Source organism: Pyxicephalus adspersus, chromosome 9 (assembly GCF_032062135.1).
Source record: "Pyxicephalus adspersus chromosome 9, UCB_Pads_2.0, whole genome shotgun sequence".
Taxonomy (NCBI): Eukaryota; Metazoa; Chordata; class Amphibia; order Anura; family Pyxicephalidae; genus Pyxicephalus; species Pyxicephalus adspersus.
The window spans coordinates 8281405-8302285 of record NC_092866.1 but is presented as its reverse complement, the minus strand read 5'-3'; the positions used below and the strand labels follow the sequence as shown (position 1 = coordinate 8302285).

General features: G+C 41.4%; 1 protein-coding gene across 5 annotated transcripts; it reads right to left on the bottom strand.

Moving 5' to 3' along the window:
- Positions 1–1118: 1118 nt before the first annotated feature.
- On the bottom strand, positions 1119–17976 carry AKTIP (AKT interacting protein). Of its 5 annotated transcripts, none has more exons than XM_072422475.1 (10): positions 17837–17976; positions 10284–10376; positions 9700–9908; positions 9550–9614; positions 8304–8404; positions 7700–7788; positions 7497–7595; positions 6603–6710; positions 5769–5829; positions 1119–3837 (listed from the first exon to the last, which is right to left on the bottom strand). In XM_072422475.1, exons 2-10 carry the CDS (start codon positions 10326–10328, stop codon positions 3733–3735), a joined length of 882 nt encoding a protein of 293 aa, XP_072278576.1. In that variant the 5' UTR covers positions 10329–10376; positions 17837–17976; the 3' UTR covers positions 1119–3732. The 5 variants fall into 5 exon arrangements, with proteins under 5 accessions (XP_072278576.1, XP_072278580.1, XP_072278579.1 ...); XM_072422479.1 differs by having other exon boundaries at positions 1119–3834; XM_072422478.1 differs by having other exon boundaries at positions 17953–17975.
- Between the last annotated feature and the right edge of the window lie 2905 nt (positions 17977–20881).

Below are 20881 nucleotides of genomic sequence, written 5' to 3'. Positions count from 1 at the left end.
TAGTGCAGCTTTTAAGGTACTATTAATCATCTCAGACCATTCCACAGAGCTGTGAAATCTAAAGCTACGTACACACGTCAGATTTTTATCGCCCGATAATCGGCATCGGCCAATTATCGGGCGAAAATCTGCCGTGTGTACAGTCGGTGTCATCCATCGTCCAGACGACCGACCTGCCGGATCCACGGACGATGGACGACAGCCGATCGTAATGAAAGGGAAGGGGAGAGCGCGCAGCAGGGTGCCGCTCCGTCGCTCTCCCCCTCCCCTCTCCATAGAGCATGAACGGTGCTGTATGTACAGCATCGTTCATGCATCGTGCAGTCCCTTGTCGTTGGAAAGGATCGTGAAAGATCCTTTCCAACGACAAAAATTGCAAGTGTGTATGCAGCTTAACTCAATTGTAGGCTGTGTAGTCTTATCACAGGGATAGATGAAAGGGCAGTTTGTCTCCTTTTTGTAGAATCTCAAAGCTGCTGAAAACAGCATTTTTTGATCAGATGCATCCGACAATCTGCAATTCATTACTTTCTAGCAACATATTGCAGCAGCTAAACCTTTTTTATTTTGGAGATATAGAATGCTGCTACACAAGATTGACGGTATGGAGAGAACATTAAAGGTTCAGAACAGGGATCGTTTAATTCTTTTAGGAACTCTTTGAAACCCCACATTGTAAAGATTTTCTTCACTAGGATTTTCAAGCTAAATAATGAACATAGAAATATACAAATATTCAAGTAAGGACCTGTGGGCTTTTGTTCACCTTAAGTGAGTTTTTAACATCAATATGTTCCTAATAAGTTAAATGTATTTGTCCATGAATCATAAATGAGCACAATAGAGTCTCAAAAAAAAAAAAAAAAAAAAAAAAAAAAAAAAAAAAAAAAAAAAAAAAAAAAAAAAAAAAAAAAAGATCCATCAACACAAGCTTAAAGAATGTTAACAAAAGCCTAACAAAGTTATGATTGCAGAAATAAGATACACTGCAGGTAAAGAGGAGACATTGAAAACTGCAGGGGGTTGGTAGCTGCCTGGCTGTGAAGTGTAGCAACCAGTGTGTTCTAGTATCACAAGACAGGCCAGCCTGAATAACAAAATCATTTGGCAAGTAAAAGTTTGCATACAATTTTCTTTTATTCCTTGGGGGGGAACAATAGACATCAAAGCATATTACCCCTACCCACAGACAGATGGACACCAATGTTGCTCTCCCCCCTTGGACCTATAGCTGTAGAGTGTATCAAAGCCCAGTTTAACTTGGTTTAATTCATTTAAACACATTATGAATGCAACAAAACAAGAAATATTCCAAATGTTTTTTCAGTTGGTTTTCTTTAGTTGGCAGTTACAACCCCCCCCCCCCAAAAAAAAAAAAAAAAACCCAACATGTCCCCTCGAAGCATGTTATAGAGACAGACCAATGCTCTTTGCGTGGAAGCAGTGGTCTTTCTGCAGAGGTCTGATACACCCCCTGCCAATTCAGATCTATAGCTCTGCAATCAGCACAGCTCACACTCCCCACTGATTTGACAAGCTCTTGTTCTGACTCGGCAAGGATCTCTACAATGAGTCCACGTTTTCTTTCATACAGCAGATTGGCAGGGACAGGCTTTCTAGAAAGCAGCCACAGCTGGAGTTAAGAAAATGAACTGCAAGAATACTAATTATGAACATTTTTGTTGAAAATTTGTATACACCTGAATGTTCAAAATAAAAAGTTCAGTCAGGCTGTAAACAGTTGGGCTTGCGCCATAATTGTTTATCATAGAAAATGCCTTCTTAAAATTATATTACTGCCATGTGCTCAGCCCCTCATCTGCCCCTCCCCCCCTTCAGCCTACAAATAAAATTAAAATATACCTTCCGGTTTTACATTCTGTAGTTCCTATGCACAATCTGGATATACACAGGAAAGAACACTTTTTATGTCTTCCTGAACCGCAATCTATTTTCTTGCTTTTGTCACGAGCAACACACACATTAGTCTCTGTATTCAAATGTCTTGAGAGAGGTCCCCAAGCAGTAATGGCATCGAATGTATCTGTTTATTGAATGAAATCAAATACAATTTGAACAGGAGTGATCAATAGGAAAAAAATAAGAAAAAAAAAAAAAAAGAACAACCCAAAAATTCCCCATTTCTGCGGATTACCAATTTTCACCAAGACTGATGTGTGCTTGTGTGACAACACGAACGCTATCGTGGGTAGGCAGCACAGCAGCATTCTAGATTTATTCAAAAAATTTGCAAGAGGCCTATTCAGAGCATGGACACCCAGTGCTCTCCCCAGCCCCTTTTAGCTGGGCGCAACGCCCGGCACTCTTCGGTAACCACCCGGCTGTTTTTGAGTGGTAACAGAGTTGGCTCACTATACAGGGGCTGCCACCCACCTACAAAGAATCTGGGTTGAACACGGGACACCTATAAGGTAGGTTGAACCAATGAGCAAGTAAAGCATACATCCTCTACGTACTATTGATTGCCGGATTCTTCCGCTGCTTTACACAAGCTGCTAGCTTTCATAGGCTGTTGAAGACCAGTCCACCTTTGATGTACCCAATAAAGGTCTGTGCTTATAGGTCTAATAGATTACTAGTTTCTGGGGGGACTCTAGAAACAAGAATTTCACTAACCTGTGTTTTTATATTAGGTGTCACAATGCAATTCAAGGTAAATAGTCTCACGTAAAGAGGACTGTATGGGTTAGATTAGCTGGGTTCCCTTCCTCACTGCAAGTGTTAATCGTTGCTTTTTGCATAGGGAGTGATGGATAAGGTGATACAATTACATTATTCCTCATTCCCCAGGAAGCTGCTGCTATTCCCTATGTTTGTAGGCTCTGCAACCATCTCGCCCATTTAATGTTCAGTGGCCTGACTATATATTAGGTCCACATATGAAATAACTAAAAGTTCCACTGCTGGCATGCCTTGGAATCAGCCAATCACGGTCACAGCAAATCAAGGGTCTCCATCATAATAGGACTATGTTCCATGCTGCTGAACTACCCAACCGCACAATACGTACACTGCAACTTAACTAGGGGGCCAATGACCACCCTTTTAAGACCAATTTCAAAACTAGATACCTTTTACTCTTCCCCCTCCAAAAGTGCTAAATGTGGAGTTACCAAACACAATATTTACAATTTTAATATTCTAACTGTATTTACACACAACAAAAAAAGGCATTTTTAAAACAAGTTATACTACAGATTTGTTAAATGTAGTGTATAGTTTATCAAAACGTAGTTAATTCTCCGTACACCAAAATATCCCAGTCAAATTCAGCAAGCCAAAAAAAACCATCAACAGGTACATCCAATAAAATAAGGGGGGGGTATTACAACTACCCCACTGCCAGAAAAGCTCTGATGAGACAAGCTGAAGGCATAAGCATGCATGCAATTCCCAGAGTGACCTCCCCAACAGGTCACCCCTACCTGGGACCGCTTCCTGCAAAGACTCAGCTCCTCCCCGTGTATCAGATGGGCAGCTACTCCTGTTACACAGGAGCTGATTTGGGGCAAATTAAAAACCATAATGAAACGCAATGTTTCCAGAGTTAAAATCCTAATCAGTGTAGGAAATCCAAAAAGGATAAATTTAAAAGCTTGATCTGGAGAAGGAGAGCAGTCCTCCCAATCTTCTTCTATGTGGTCAGCCCCATCATTATAGTGTCAAAGCAGTCCACCTTTTTCCCCAATCCTATTCCACTTGCAGCCGTCACTAGGTTTGCAATGCGTTCTCCTCTTTGCTGAATGGCATTACAGATCCCGGCTTCACCCAGGATAAGCCGGAGACGTGAAGGTTCTTGTTCTCTTCCGATTTCTTCTAGAAGCAAAAGAAATGTAGTTGAGTGAGGGCTGAATACAATAAAAAGATAAAGTATTAAAATTGTCCTTAGACAGTATTAATGACATATGACTATGGTAGGGGCATTAGATTGTGAGGCCCTTAAAGGGACAGATAGTGACATAACTATGAACTTTGTAAAGCACGGTGTAACAGGTCAGTGCTAAATAAATACTGTGTAATAATGTTTTTTAAAAGCAGAACCCGTTCACACCATTGCATTGGATTACTGTGATAATGCAACACACTGCGCACATGTGTTGGTGCCCTGTGCTGACATTAATGGTTAGAGGCTCCCAAATGAATGAAATGCCAAACACATAGCAACATGCATGGCAAAGCGTATACATTTAACAGTGCAACACAAACCTATGAAAGGGAAACCTTTGTAAAATAGCCTGGAACAAAATTGCATATACATTGGGTATAACATTCATCCCTGTGGGTAAATCAAAACTCAAACATCTTGCAGAAACTGTTTTTACATTTTTTTAAATCTACCTTTGGTGCCCATTTTCCCCCTTTTTGAAATAATTTCCAGTAACTAACTCCACAGCTTTACAGCAACTACTAGATGGGTACTTAGGTGGTTCCATCATCACTCTATTCTTCCTTTCCATGCAGCTTTATCTAAAACCTGTGGCTATCTATGGAGTCAGAAGTTCAATTATTCAGCGTTTTCACTGGGATGCTATTATAGGAGGCAATGTGCAAAGGAGATGTGTAGATAAAATGTGCTGGATAACAGAGAAAGCAGTTAGAAAAGGCAGTGAGGGGAGATTCAGGTACTGTTAACAATGAAAATGTTTCTATTTTACACACAACTAGATGAAGGCTGCACTGGTGTGTCATACATTGCTGTATGTTTCTGAACTCTGAAGGACAGGTAAACCGAAAATGCTACAGGGAGTGCAGGTTTGATTTATTTCCAGGTTTGCATGCACATTTTCCCCCACTTAGTAACAGAAATGTCCTAAAAAAGAAAGTTTTGTCCTGCTTGAAACCTTTTTATTGGATGCATTTTGTGATTATATACCGACAAAGGGGCGGTCATTTATGCCTATTACCCATACAAGTTTTGCTTTCTGCTTATGAGCGTTCTACAATGCTCATCCGAGTCATCTGACTCACTAAACAATGCACTCCTTGCATGACTGATGCTTTATCCCAATTTAACAGTTGCCAAAACTGAATACCAGAATCCATTATTTTCCTTAAATGTGTTAGAAAACAATAGGATTAAACATGGTTGTACATCCCAGAAGTAAATTGATCCTGTAAGTACTCCCCCCACCCCAAACAAATCCTGGCAAGGAATTCCTTACTAGCATTCTGGTTTCCTCTCGCAACCCAAAAACAAGCTTGGTTTACTGCCAACTGAATCTGGTTTTGGAGATTAAATGTGATATATGTGGGAAGGGAGCCTAGACTGCCAAATCATTCAGAGATTTATCAATGCAGAAAATACCTAATGACCCTAACCTAAATCACAAGAAAAAAGGTTTTGTTATTGGTTATAATATAAAAGTGTTAAAAAGTTTATAAAAAGTACCCAAACTCATAACTGCTGACTATCATTGTATATGATGTCCAGCAGCTGCAAGTGGCCATGTTGGATCAGGCCTACATCACATGAAAAGGAGTTAGGTATTTATACCAATTCCCCTACCCCCAACCAAATAAGCATTTAACATTTAGCATGTAGTGCAGGAAAAGAGAAGTTGTTGAATTAGTACACCAAAAAGCAGCCAGGAAGATAACATCCCAAAGCTGTCAGTGGCAGTTCAATGAAACACACACTATAGAAAGACTTTGCTCATTTCACAGATCTGTCTCCCTGGGCCTAAAGCCCTGAAGGAAAAGATTAAAATATTCAAGCAGACGGTTTGATAGACAAATATAGTGCATACTTTTTGTGCTAGCATTTTTTCTCTGGCTTCATCATGTACTGATGGATTCCATGGAGAAAACCTAAATGGAAAAAGTGTATAAAAATAAATTATTAGTAATAACATTACAAAAACTGACACATTAGCACCCAAATACAAAAAAGCTATTCTATAAAAAGCAAACACAGCCAAAATACACACACCAAATACCAACTTACTCATAGTTCTTAAGCCTCGTACAGACTCTAGATTCTCAATCACCTTGGCTGAAACCTTAATGCTAGTACAGCTGATCAGATTGCTAAATGTATTGAGTAAAGCTACGTACACATGTGCAATAATTATCATTGGAAATGAACGACTAAAGACCAAATGACCAATAATCGTTTAAAAAAAAAAAATTAACGACACCGATGAACGAGGAATGTCGCTGGAAACAAACGACCGTCCCGGTGGATCAGATTGGGCAACGATCTTTCTCTTTCTTTTGTGTGTACGGTCATTCAGTGATCGTGGATTGTTCTGGTGACACATTTTCCCCTGTACATGTCACTTCCCACATTGTTCGAACTAGTGTGTGTTCGTTATTGGTGGCTTATATTTGAACGATTGTATCGTTTCAGCATGTACAGAATTGTGCACAATACGATCGTTCAAAATTATCGTCAATAATCGTTGATCGGTCTTTAATCGTTAGTTTTCTAATGACAATTATTGCACGTGTGTATCTAGCCTAAGACTCAGTTGTGCTACCTCTGCTCCTCCTCTCCTCTCCACAAAACAAAACAGAGCTGTCTGTATAGATTTGCTTTCAGGCCACCACATATCGAAATCCTCATGGCTACAGCTACTTACATTATTGCATAGGGGTCTTCTATTTTCGGCTGATTGAAGAGGTGGCTGTTGCATAGTTTAACACTGTCTACCACTTTGCTCTTAAAGAGCTGTACATCCTTTTCGTATCTAGAAGGACAAAAATAAAACAGATCCTATAACAAGAGCAGCAAATATTGATGCAAAAACATTTAACAAGGAGAAATAAAATGGTAAAAAAAAAAAGACATGTGAAAAGATCTCCAGTTGAATTAATAATGGTATGAGGGACATTGTTTTAATGTGCAATTCAAATTGATTGATTAAATATTAAATATTAACTTTGGGGTAGCTTCATGTATCAAGGATAAGTATTGTGTATTAATCTCTTTATACATCAACTGTTCCGATACTTTTGTCACCTTGACTGCTTGAACATTTGCATTTTAGGTTTGCTACAGTGCACAATTACGGTGTGCTAAAAGCATATAAAAAATAGTTACAAATATATTCTCATGAAGCTCTTTGCATTACTGTTTTGGGTTAGGAAGAAGGTTGTTCTATTTTGTATGAGCTTTAAGGAAAGCATGTATGTTTACTAACACAAATGTGCAAAAGGGCCCCTAGCCAACATAGCCAGTCCCTTGGCCTCTGCTGCAGTAAAAAGTTAGCCTGGTCACATCCCCAGGCTGCTGATTAAACAAAATAGGGGTAGCAGCACAGTAATCAGACAGAACTTTGCTATCTCCTCTTAGCATTAAGTCCAGATTTGCTGTGGATTTAAAATGTGTTATAGACTGGCTTTACACAATGCCTGAATTCAGAGCAGCATTGTAGTATCCCTGAGCATGCAGATATGAGCAACTTGTATAACAAAAGCAGTTGTATTTGGCAGCACATAGTTTTAACAGCACCGCCCACCCTCCCGTTACTTACAGTACCGCAGCTTCTGGATTTAAGGGGCTGGTTGTGTCAATCTTGTAGAAAATCCTTCTTGCATACATTAACACTTGCCATATGTGATTGTGGTTTCTCCTGAGGAAGAAAAGAATAGCATGCAATATTTCAGATTACTGATTAACTATATTATGTAGTATAGAGTCACTAAAATTACCAGGACCAGGGCAAGAGGGACATACCTCCACTTTGCAAATGCTCTTTTTACATCCAGCTCTCCCGTAACCGGATCGACAAGCGGGTGGAAGACTGGTATGTCAAACACAAGATGCTATGAGGGGGGGACAGAAACAGAAATTAGTGCAGATAACACAACAGTCAACTCCAGACTTTAAAACTTTATTTTGTGTTAAAAAAATTACTAGGGTTTTTTTTGCCTTACTCTGAATCAACTATGTCCATAGGGTTTTATATCTGGGATATGTTTATTTCCCTAGTGGTTGAACTTATGTCTTTTTTCAACCTGACCTACTATGTAACTATAAAAAATTATAGATTATAATTATATCCAAACCAGAGCAAGGAAATTAAGCAAGACCAATCAGACTGATAAATCTTGTAGGCAACTTTATATCCGATTTCTAAAAAACTGTGCAAGATATGCTAAGACAAATGGACTCTCACCCACCCACAATCTATAAATTAAATTACATTTAAGGCTCCTGTATGACAGGCTAAACAAGTACAAAATCCAGTAACTGAGATGCACAAGCCTTATAAAAAGAAACCAATAAAAAAACAAAAAAAAAAATAAAAAAAACAAAAAACAAAACAGCAAGGACTTACCGGACATTCTCCATCGGGATAATTATCAGGGATATATACAGTGAATTTAAATACACCATCCTGGTACAGTCCATGTCTTATAAAGATGACTCCAAACCACACTGCAAAGCAAGAGACCAAAATCATTGCACCAACAGGTCAATAGCTGATGAAATTTTAAAGCGACTATTATGCGCACAAAAAAAAAAAAAAAAAAAAAAAAAACAAACAACTTTTTAACGGAATAGACAAATCATTGCAAATCGGCAGGACAATGCAAGTCATTTCTATTGAGAGTTGAAGATGATTTAATGTTATGTGATAAAAAAACAAAAAAAGAATAGAAAAGAAAAAAGTTTAGCTGCATTAGTGAAGTTGGAGCCATCAGAAGGCTACTAAACTCCACGTGAGCCACCTATTATCAGTTATGGATAACTTTTAATCAGAAATACTCTAATTAAAAGTTAACCAGCAATGGATAGGTGGACCACATGTTTATGGTGGAGTATAATAATCCACTAAGTAAACCTGAGCCACTGGATGCTGCAATTGTGTAGTGCAGGGTCAAGAGCATTGGTATTATGAAGAATCTGCTTTTTTTGAGGACAGAAGCAGGAAGGGATGTTTTTGAGTTTTTAAGGTTTTCTATTGGGTCGGCTAAAGATTGTGTTAGACTGTGTACACTGTAACTTTACGTTGCTGGAAACAATCTTTCATAATCATTTCCAGTGACAGAGGGACAGATGAACAAATAAGCACTGTACACAAAGTGCCCATTCTGTTCTATAGAGAGGGGAGGACAAGCGAGTGGCTTTTCTCCCTTGAATTGTATAGCAGGCATTCCTGATCGTGTAAATGTCATATACATGATCAAGACTAGCACGGCCATTCATCTCGGGCAATAATCATCTGATGTGTATATATATACCCACATACAGGGATTAAAGATGTAGGTTGTGATCATCCCACATCAGGTCCACCTATTTACCATTGGGCAGCAGGCATTCTCCCCTTACAATGTGATTGACAATAATAACTATTTAAAGTAGTGAAAGATATATTTGTATGTACTCCAGGGCCACTGGATCTTTTCAAACTCGCCTACCCGTCGTCTTCTGTCTCTTAAACCCTCATTAGTTCCCTCTATTCCGTTTCTCCCCTCCTATTGTGTGATATATCCCCACCTCCTAGATTGTAAGGTCTTCTTGGCAGGGCCGCGTAATATTGGTGTTATAAAAATCCTGTTTATTAATAACAAAAGGCTTACTTAATGCAGAGCGATAGGAAGGCTGCACATAGACCCCTGGGAGCTTCTGCTTCACCACCAGTGTACTAAGAAATAAAGAGAAAAAAAAAAATAATTTAGCTTAATGCAATGACAGGGCTGTATCCATGCTAACAGCAACAGGAGACTTACAATTCTGCCAGGAGTGAATACTCCAGGTAGAACGGACCATAGGAGGCATGTGTCCCATTTGTAGACTGTACACTTGGTGCTGGAGAAATGGGTTTGGTAATAGGGACTGCATTCTTCGGTATTGTAGGAAGCTGCTTTTTGTTTGAAGAGGACCGAGGGGGGCTGATTTTTTGGTCCCCTGTTACAATCTTCTCGTCATTATCCGGTCTCTGCAAAACAGAAAACAGTTTTATCAGAGGACAGAACACAAATACCCCCGACAAAGTGGAAGCTTTCTTGCCCCAGGACATGTTGGATATTATGCAAGATTACATAGATGTTTTCCAATCCTCTTACACACCCCTAGTAACACTTTATCAAAATAAATAAATAAAATAACAGAATAGGAGAGCTTCCATTGACTTATTTGCATGGGCATATTGGGTATCCCAAAATTTGGCCACTGGATCTGTAGTTGCACTCTGGTCACTTAAGTACCAAAAGCATTTTATTTCATTACAACCATGCAAGAGCATCAACCTGGAAGGTTGCGATGCTGACAATTTTTCCCCCAGCCACACAAAAAAATAAGGGCACATTCCTACCTTTCTTACAGATGCCGACGACATGCTCCAGAAAGGATTCATCATCTCACCTTCAGACAAAGCAGGTCTTTACTAGAGGGTCTACCTCTGCCACTGAAAAACAAAGCCAGGGTTTGTGCAGCAAATTAAATCCATGACAGTACCTTCAGTTACTAAATATTTGCTTCCAAAAAAAACTAAAAAGAAGTTTCAATTGGTATAAAGAATCAAAGAGAGCGTGTGTGAAAATGCCTGCACCAAGCAAGCCGGGTACTAGATGATTACATGATTTGCCATGGAAAGTTATACAAACGAAAATGCTGTATACACAACAGTCAACAACATGGAGTTTCCCCACTACAGCACCATGCAGGAATGGCACAGTAATCATGAACAAAAGGAACATTATTCAGAATTTCTCAATGCAAGTCATTGCGTGCCAGGCCAAAGGGTGAAATCTGGCCTGACACTGAGCCATCTATTCTTACTGAGTGCAGCGTGAATTCACTGCACGGACAAACCCACATCTATATTACAGAATGTATTCAGTAAATAATAAAGTTTTGCTCTTTGTTACTAACAAGCCAACTGCAAGGTCACGTGACCACTTTGGAACAACTACAGCTGCTGCTGAACTACAGACCCCAGCATTAGCTTACAGCGCAACACTAACTCAGAGCAAATCCCCTTTTCATTGGTGAACCCCTGGAATAGGGGTCGTGTTTCTTTCACTCCTGTCCCCCACCATTCCATTGCAGTCAAATGTCCACAACCTGTGAAAGCGCAAAGGGTTCAAACCTTAAGTCTCAAATGACCACTCAGGTCCCAGAAAGCTTTCACATCTCTACACAGGAGACCATGTGAGTATCCATTGCATCCCGGACCTATACAGAGGAAATATTTTTCGGGGACTATATATATACACACACACACACACATATACATACATACACACACACACAACTAAAGGAACAGAGCAATTTAAATTTAGGAATTTAGAAACAGCATGGGAGCTGGAGTGATGCCTTACGGGGTGTGTCAGCTGTCAGGAATGCAGTAGAATTCCTTCTGAAGGCAGGAAGTCCCTGTGAGCCAGGAATGAGCAATAGGAACTAAAACATCTAAGAATAACAGTATTCTTACCAGAAATTTTGTTTAAAGCTGGGTGGGAAGAAGCTGTAGGTGGGTGGCAGCTTCTATATTGTGAATCAACTTTTCAGCAACCACCCAAAAAAAACTAAGTGGTCATTGAAAAGTGCTGGGTGGTTTGCCCAGCTAAAAGGGTCTGGAAAGATCACTACATAACACAAAGCATGGCAGACATTGCAGGCAAAAGGTGGCCCAGCTGCAGGATACTAAAAGTATATGTATACCCCAATACCCTTATTTGCTCCCTTTTAGTCCATTAGATATACAATATAAAATGTTTGGACATAGCTGTCCAGATAAACAAAACAATACCTGTTGATCCTGCACAAAATCTAAGTCAGTCTTTCTTGACATTTTTAACATGGGGGAACCCTTGAATCAAGTTTCAGGTCTTGGGGTACCCTCTGCTATAATAACTATATCCACAGCTCATTAGCATGGTGGTCAGTAGGAAGAATGCCGCTGGTCATTGGGAAGAATGTCATCCTGACTGACAGATGTCAACCAGGTGGAATATAGAATTCCAACCATACCCGCCACCCTATGCATTTCAATACGACTCCCAAGATCCTACCCACACCCCTTGTGTAAGGAATAGGCTTTCGGAGATGTAGTTCTGGGGATCGGATCTGCATCATTAGCAACTGATCTCCCAGCAGATGTCCCTTACTAAAGGAAAAGATAAAAAAATAATAAAATACCAGGAGCTTTGGGGTGAAATTGACATACACCAGGTTAAACCTGTCTGATGACTCCCGGATTGCTCCCCATGGATTCCCGATTTCTATAGCAATCCACCAAGCATAGACTACCTAGGACTCTGATGTCAGGAGATCAGATCGTCAACTAACACAAAACTAATGATAGTCAAATCCTAGACGGAAGATTTCTGTATCTTGCTGCATCCAGAATTCCATCGTAAAAAATAAAAAGGACGGAGTCCTCCCAAATGAGTTAGCCGCCCATCCTACAGGGTTAAACTTCCCAGCACATACCTACAGAGAGAGAGAGAGGCTGGCAGACCGATAGAACAGGTTGTGCCAGACGCTGCAGTAAAGTGAAGTCACTTTGCAGCAGCTAATAAACTGAAAGCGTTGTAGGCAGAACGATGGAGGTGGAGGGACTGGAATATTCTCTGCTGCTGCTACCGGAGAATCGCAGTGAACTCCCTAGGCAGATTAATAAAAAACGAAGGCTCCGAGTACGACCAAACACTATCAAACAGGATCAGAAATCAGGATAAGAATAAGGATAAGAATCAGGATAAGAAATTAATTAAATCCAGACTCTGTGATTACACATGTGGGACCTAATGAAACGGATGCTTGAAAATTCCCATATTTGGGGGGGTTTAATTTTCTTTCCTTTGATTTGGAGAACTATGGCCAAAATATATTTAAAGGAGAACTCCACTTATAAAGTCCCAATGCAAATCATTACAAAAAAAAAATTGCTGGCACAATCAATTGGAGCAAAAAGAGCAAACAGGACCTATGGATCATTACTATGTATCTATATGACCTATGCACATTCTATCACAGGTCAGGCAAGTTGCACGGGTGCACCAATGAGCACCGTCAAAGTACACCCTTTTCGCTTAACTAAAGCTGGACATTTATGTGTGTGATCACAGGTATAAACAGATTTTATTATTATTATTACACAGTGTTTATATAGCTCCGACATATTACGCAGCACTGTACAAAGTCCATAGTCATGTCACTAGCTGTCCCTCAAAGGAGCTCACAATCTTAATGTCCCTACCATCGTCATTATTACTGTCTAAGGTCAACTTTTTGGGACGGTATGTTTTGGAATGTGGGAAGAGTCCCTGCAGTAAACCCACACAAACACGGAGAGAACCTGCAAACTCAATGCAGATAGTGTCCTGACTGAGATTCCAACCTGGGACCCAGCGCTGCAAAAGCCAGAGTGCCAACTACTGAGCTCTGTGTATTTTTACTGAAATTACTGAATAAGCAAACGTTTTATTTGCACTTTTAATATCTTTATTGAATATTTTGTTACTTAGCCAGTGCTGCTATGTGGGACAGGGTTAAAAAATGATGCCCACAATACAGGTGCCACAGCTTGGCCCAACTACTAGATTATGGAAAGGAGTCATTTGCTCTAAATAGATCTGCAATCCCATTTTAGTTCCAAACAGGGAAATGATCTCCTCTGTATACGGCCAGATAGTCAATGTATTCCAATAGACAGTCCCAATACAGGCCATGTCATCAGATCTAGGGGTCTTTGGCTTGATGTAAACAAGCTACAGGCTAAAATAAAAAAAATGAAGGTGGATAGGGTGCAACAGTCTAAGTAACTGATTGAGGTTGCTGAAGCATCACTGTCCAGTACAATAAGCAAAAGTGATAATATTACGGGGAGAAGGTCAGGTAAGACTGGGGGGTATTATATACCCGGGGTGCTGCAACAGCAAGATCTCTGACATAATTCCATATTCTGCTCCTGTCCAACTGGCAGTTTTGGGTAATCATGCCAGCATGGTGGCTCAGTGTTTAGCATTCTGACCTTTGCAGCACTGGGAGCCAGGACACTATCTGCATGGAGTCTGCAGGTTCTCCCCGTGTTTGTGTGGGTTTCCTCTGGGTACTTCAGTTTCCTCCCACATCCCAAAAACACGCAGTTGGGTTTATTGGCTTCTCCCTAAAATTGACCTTAGACTGTGGTAATGATATAACTATAGTAGGGATATTAAATTGTGAGCCCCATTGAGGGACAGCTAGAGACATGACTATAGACTTTGTACAGCGCTGCATAATATGTTGTTGCTTTATAACTACTGTGTAGTAATAATAATAATGCCACCTTTGGGTCTTCCAGCTCCTCCTGTTACATGGCAATCATTACAATAAATACAATTCCAGCAGGAATGGTAGAAGACCCTCTCAATGGTGATTGTTTGTGTGAAAACCCAGGAACTTGGTGCAGAGATCCCACCAATAGAACCCCAGGTGATAGGACATCGGAAGGATTATCAGAGTTTCTCCACCTACAGAGGTTGCTGGGGGTTCCTAAGTAATGACCAATTTGCGCCTCTCAGGTCAGTTCAAGTGTCACCAATGATCTTTCTGGATATCTGTAAGGGTGACATTCTTCCCAATGGCCCAACTGACCACCACACTAAAATACTGTAAGCCGAGGATTGGCAATGGTAGCAGAGGGTCCCTGAAGACCCCAAAAGTATTTGAAGGGTTCCCTCATGTAGAAGATCAATAAACATCCTGCTCCAGAGTCTTTAAAAATCAGATCCATTTTGGAAGCACTGACCTATTATTGGTGTGCGTATTACTGGACTTTCAGTAGCAATCACAGACATTCAAACAGCAGTGATTCACAGCATAACTTGTAATTATGGAATCTGCTGTCACGTCTATCATAAAAGACAGGAATTACACATGGAAGCCTACAAAAGTATGAAAGGTATTTGTTCTAGTAGGGCAGGTCAAACAGATGTAATATGGTAATAATGAGGAAAGGCAATAGCAGTTTAAGGCCTATTAACACCTTGCCTGCTGTCTTGTTGCATTAATGCATGTAGTAAGGGGCAATTGTGAATAGCACTCCAATGCAGTACAGCAACACAACTCATGCATGTACATTGAAGTGCACAGTGTTCTCCCCAGGCCCTTTTAGCCGGACGCACCACCCAGCAGTTTTTACTGACCAGTGGCTGTTTTTGGGTGGTTACTGAGAAGTTGGGTAACAATACAGGGGCCACCACCCATCTACATGTTCCTCTCACCCAGCTTAAAATGGAATGAGATGGAATCAAATGGGATTTCTTAACACAATGCAGTGTTCTCCAAGCCCCTTTTACGTGGGCGCACCACCTGGCATTTTTCAGTAACCACCCGGCAGCTTTTGGATGGTTACTGAAGAGTTGGGTCACAACACAGGGTCTGCCACCCACCCACAGCTTCTTCCCATCCATCTTAAAAAAAATTCTGCGGAGAATACGGCAATGCATTCAGGTAATCAAGATGTGTGGGTGTGAATGAGCCCCAATTGTTCTGAAAAAGCCCCACTTTAGCCCTTGAATGAGGATGTAAAATGTGGGTCTGATTTTTGTTGTCTGTAACCCAAACTAGAGATCTCTATGAATTAAAAAAAAAAATGAAGTGCCTAAGTCCCTAACCCTTGCCCACTCAATAGGCATTTTTGTGGCATTCTAAGAAAAGGCACTGCAATGCACAAATTGCCATTCGGGATCTTTCTTTTTACTTCCCAATACCGAAACATATCGGAGTCTGAAAGTCAGACCCTATCAATTTGGCCAATTCAGGTATGGGGGAGAAGGTCACCACCTCCTTACATGAAGTATAGCCCAGGCGTTTGACCATCACCATGCAGAAGAAATGGCACAAGGTGGAGGTGATGCCTTTTTGCAGTATTTGCGAGCTGTAGAGAGAATATCAAGAGGGTTGGAGTTCCTTTACTGACAGAATGAGCAAACTGACCTTATCTCTAAGTTCATTACCACAGCAAGGGAAAGAATCTCTGCTGGGTTGGCATAGCCCAGTAGATTTCTTCATCATTTTAAAGAAATTGCACAGTGACATTCTGAAATGACATTGTCCACTGATAAAAAAAGTAAACAGAAGAGATCTAGTCAGACAGGTATTAAAGGTATTTCATGGTGTGAAAAGTCCAGAGGTCTGGTGTGATCATGCTGGATCTGCAAATCTGCTGTCAACACGACGACTCCTGCTCGTGTCAGCGCCGGGCATAGGGAAACAATCCACAAAAATGACAAGAAACAGCCGGCTCTATACGATGCCTATACCAGGAACTCCATATGACCGTGTGACCACAAGGAACCACAATACCCAGCAGACCCCAACCAAGAAAATTCCCAGCATTTTATGATTGAAGGGATTCTGGGCTTTAAATATATCACTGAAAAACAAACACAGACGGGTGCATGGGGTCACCAAAACACTTGTGCTGGGAGCTGGCAGGTGTGATGCCTGGGAATGAACAAATATTATATAAACACCCCCCCCCCCATATGAATTCCAAGGACAGGGATGACAGCATACATACATATTACAAGCCTCCACATGAAGCTTCTGAAAAACCACAAAGACCTTAACATACATAATACGGAGGGTCGGTGGTTAGCACTCTGGCCTTTGCAGCGCTGGGTCCCAGGTTTGAATCTCAGCCAGGATTATCTGCATCTCCCCGTGTTTGTGTGGGTTTCTTCCCACATTCCAAAACATTCAGTTAGGTTAGTTGGCTTCCCCAAAATTGACCTTAGACTGTGGTAATGACATATGACTATGGTAGGGACATTGTGAGCTCTTTTGAGGCCCAGCAAGTAATGACAATGGACTTTGTACAGCGCTGCGTAATATGTCTGCGCTATATAAATACTGTATAATAATATAGTAATGCATTATGGAGCTTTGTGGTGCATGCACATTGAGCAGCTGGTTCAAACAAATGGTTCAATTAACTATTTTACTTCTGGATATGGCCGGGAAAGTTTAGAACCTCTGTTGGACTTTTAGTAATGCCAGGGTACCCAATAGGGTGACCCCTCTTAACTTCCTATCAGGGCAGAAAGTAAGGGGTAAGGATAAGGTGGGGTAAGGGTTATAAGGTAAGGGGTAAGGAAGGGGAGGGGGGACATCTTTCCAACAGAAATAAGCAAAACAGCTGCAGGAAGATTTCAAACTTCTGTTGCTTTCTTTGACCCCCGCTCCTGCTTTATTGGACATGGGTGTCACAGAGCCAGGAAGGAGGTGGGATTCTCCCCATTGGGGCTCATGGCATGCAGACATTCCATGTTTTCAGTATACATGGATCACATTAACCCTTTGATTGCCATGGACATGTGCAGCATAGGAGCTCCAATCACATCTGCAAACCCCCAAACTGAACATGTGACACCCCCCCCCCCCCCTTGATAGGGGCCTAGCGGGCAAATATCAAGCCTGGTCACATATCTGAAGGGGCAATGTCATGCTCCCATTGAGCACCATAGGGGCTGTAAAGGTGAATATATGTGGTTGAGCTATAGGTAAAATGATAGGGCCTCTTTAAACACTACCTATTTCTTGCAAAGTGACAGGGTCTCTTTAAATGGGTAACTTACTGGAAAGCCCACGTGACACAACACCCTCCAGCTGGAATGTGACAGCCCAGCACGCCGCTCTATGGGACATGGAATGAGCTCCATGAGATTCAGCAGAGTCAACCTGCCGCCTGCACCGCCTGTGTCTACGCCTGTCAATCACCTGCAACGCCAGCTACTATTGGTCGAGACGCCAGGCGTGGGGGCGGGACGCAGCCGTTGATTGGCTACACGATGACAGCAATGCCAGGCCGGGGAGAGGCGCTGGTCTCGCTGGCTCTCAGGCCTGGTAAACAGCTCAGTAACACAGCCTTACCTCCGCTATCTCATGTCCTCCCGGAGAAGGGCTTCTCCCCCGTCACACCGCTGCCCTCTGTTATCACAACTGCTCTATCCGCGCCCACAGCACGTCATGTCAGCTGCAACACTTACTATCAACAGCGCCAGCCGCTTCCGCCCCTAGCAACGGATATCCTCCCCGCCCGTCACTATGGAGACCGCCCGCTCGCATCTATTGGCTCATCTGCCTGTCAGTCCTATCGGAGGGGAAACGAGAGAACTTGCGGAGAATGCCAACCCATGATTGGCGAATGTGTCTGTCATTCAATCTGAAAGGCGGCCAATAGTCGGGACTTAAAAGTAGGCGGAGGCATGGAAAGATAAAAAAAATAGGTGCCTAAGGTTTTCTAGTGATATTGACAGTGTGGGAGGAGCTTGCCATTGCCTTTATAGTAGAAGATTAGGTGTTCAGGGCTAAAATAAGTAGGAGGGGCTTATATTGGTAGGAGGAGTTTGGGGGTTCCTGATAAATTAGTGATAAGTGTGGGAGGAGTCTTCGATGGTAGGCGGAGATGTTCTTGCTGAAACAAGTGACAATGTGGGAGGAGCTTAAATTGATTTGGAGGAGTTTGGGCGGTAGGAAGAGATTAGGTTCCTACTGTGGCTGGCTACTACTGACGCGACAGTGTGGGAGGAGTTTAGATTGGTGGGAGGAGTTTGAGCGTCCCTGAGAAATGAATGACAAGTGTGGGAGGAGTCTCCGAAGGTAAGAGGAGATTAGTTGCTGCTGTTGAAACAAGTTACAGTATGGGAGGAGTTTACGTTGATGGGAGGAGTTTGGGCGTTCCTGAGACATGAGTGACAGTGTAGGAGGAGGAGTCACAAAAACTCTTGAAATCTGGTGGAAGACCAGGGAAGCACACTTCTTATCCTTCCATTACCCTACACTACACCTCAACACCTTCCTCTCTATAACTATCCCTTTACCATTAGGAAATATTCATATATATATATATCCTGAGAACTGTGTGAGATAACCCAGCAAAAATGCTGCATGTGGGAGGAGTTGTGACCCACTCAGGAAATGGGCCAAAAGGCTGAAATTATTAGGAATTACAGTGCTGTTGTGATTAATCAATACTCCTTCCATCACTACAATTGCACAGGAATATTGACTCATCACAATGGGACTTTAGCCATTTTCCTGATAATTCCAACCTTTTGGCACCAATAATAATAAATTATTTTATTATACCTGTCATGGTCATGGGACAACTTAAGCTCCTCTGGGCAGGTTTCTCTCTTCTTACTGTTCCATTGATTGTATCTGTCTGTTTGCTACCTTTATTTAATGTACAGCGCTGCATAATAGGTTTGCGCTACATAAATCCTGTTTGATAATAATATTTATGAGCAACCTACCGTGTTTCCCCGATGATAAGGCATCCCCATCAAATAAGCCACCCCCCGATTTTTGCTCAATTAAAATAAAGCACCCTCCGCAAATAAGACATCCTCCGATACCTGATACTGTGTGCCTCTGTGTGACTCCTCAATGCTGGCTGCAGTGCAAAGTGAAACTGAAAGTAACTTCAAAGGACAAGCAAGCTGCTGATCCCTGCCCTAACAGAGTCTGTTACCCGGCGAGTCAGTGATCAGAAGGGGGACAATGAATGGCACAGAGTGATCAGAAGGGGACAATCAATGGCACATACGGTAGTGATCAGAAAGGGACAATGAATGGCACAGAGTGATCAGAAGGGGACAAACAATGGCACATGAGTGATCAGAAGGGGACAATCAACGGCACATGAGTGATTAGAAGGGGACAATCAATGGCACAGAGTGATCAGAAGGGGACAATGAATGGCACATGAGTGACCAGAAGGGGACAATCAATGGCACAGAGTGATCAGAAGGGGACAATGAATGGCACATGAGTGATTTTCAACAATAAATGTGTACTGTAGTCTTCTTCATGGAAAAATAAGTCATCCCCCTGAAAATAGGACCTAGAGCATATTTTGGCATTTCAAAAAATATAAGACAGTGCCTTATTATAGGGGTAACAGGATATATATATTGATTGACATGCCATTCTCAAGCCATCCAGTAGGTGGCACTGTGCTCATTATAATTCAAGATCAATAATTCTTCTATTTATTGTAATGACCCAGCAGGGGTCACCTAGGGTTTTTCTAAGGCTACGTACACACTTCCATTGCTTCTCGGCTGATATAGGACGAGAATTTGGCGTGTGTACAGCGCCTGTACACGACAAACAATCGTATTGGAAGTGAAGAGGGAGAGCGCGCAGCCGGGTGCCGCTTCGTCAGTCTTCCTCTCTCCATAGAGCAGAATGGTGCTGTATGTACAGCGCTCGTTCATGCATTGTGCAGTCCTTAGTTATTGGAAAGGATCGTGAAAGATCCTTTCCAACGACAATTATTGCACGTGTGTAACCAGCTTAAGGTTTAACATAAGGGAACCCTAGAAATAACTTTCAGGTCTTCAAGGCCTTCTATAATTACTATATACATAGCTCAGCAAAAATAAAAAAAATGCGACCAAGCAGGTTTTTTTATTGCAGAAGGGACAGACGATGGCCTTGCCTTACCTGTTCGTTCACAATTTCTAAAGTACACTTACCTCTGTCATGGGGATTGGCATGTCTACCCGGTCCAGTTCCAGGTTCTGGAGCTTTAAATAGAACTAAAGTTCCACAATTAAAATATGATGAGCAGGAGGGAATTTTATTGCAGAAGGGACAGGTGATGCAATAAAACATTCTTACCTGCCTTTTTACAAATAGAGCTGCTTATGCAGTGAGCAAACTGAGATAGGTGAATGTACTAAAACATTAACTAGATTTGGGTTATTGTATATTATTGTACTTTAAAAACTATAAAGTAGACAGGAGTGAACATACATTGCTTGAAGAGCAGATGTCATTCTCAACTTGTACACTAGGTGGTGTTGTTTTCATTTTATATACATTTATTCACTCTTGCATTCCCTATTATTATTATTATTATTATTATTATTATTATTATTATTATTAATAAGAATATTATTAACAAAC

Bases quoted from the DNA above. Each gene is read 5' to 3' on its own strand.
- AKTIP (XM_072422475.1), bottom strand. From the start codon at position 10,328: ATGATGAATCCTTTCTGGAGCATGTCGTCGGCATCTGTAAGAAAG. The intron at 9,615-9,699 runs GTAAGTCTCCTG...TTTATTTCTTAG, and splicing joins TATTCACTCCTGGCAGAATT to TACACTGGTGGTGAAGCAGA. The intron at 6,711-7,496 runs GTAAGTAACGGG...TTGTCCTTCTAG, and splicing joins AATCCAGAAGCTGCGGTACT to ATACGAAAAGGATGTACAGC.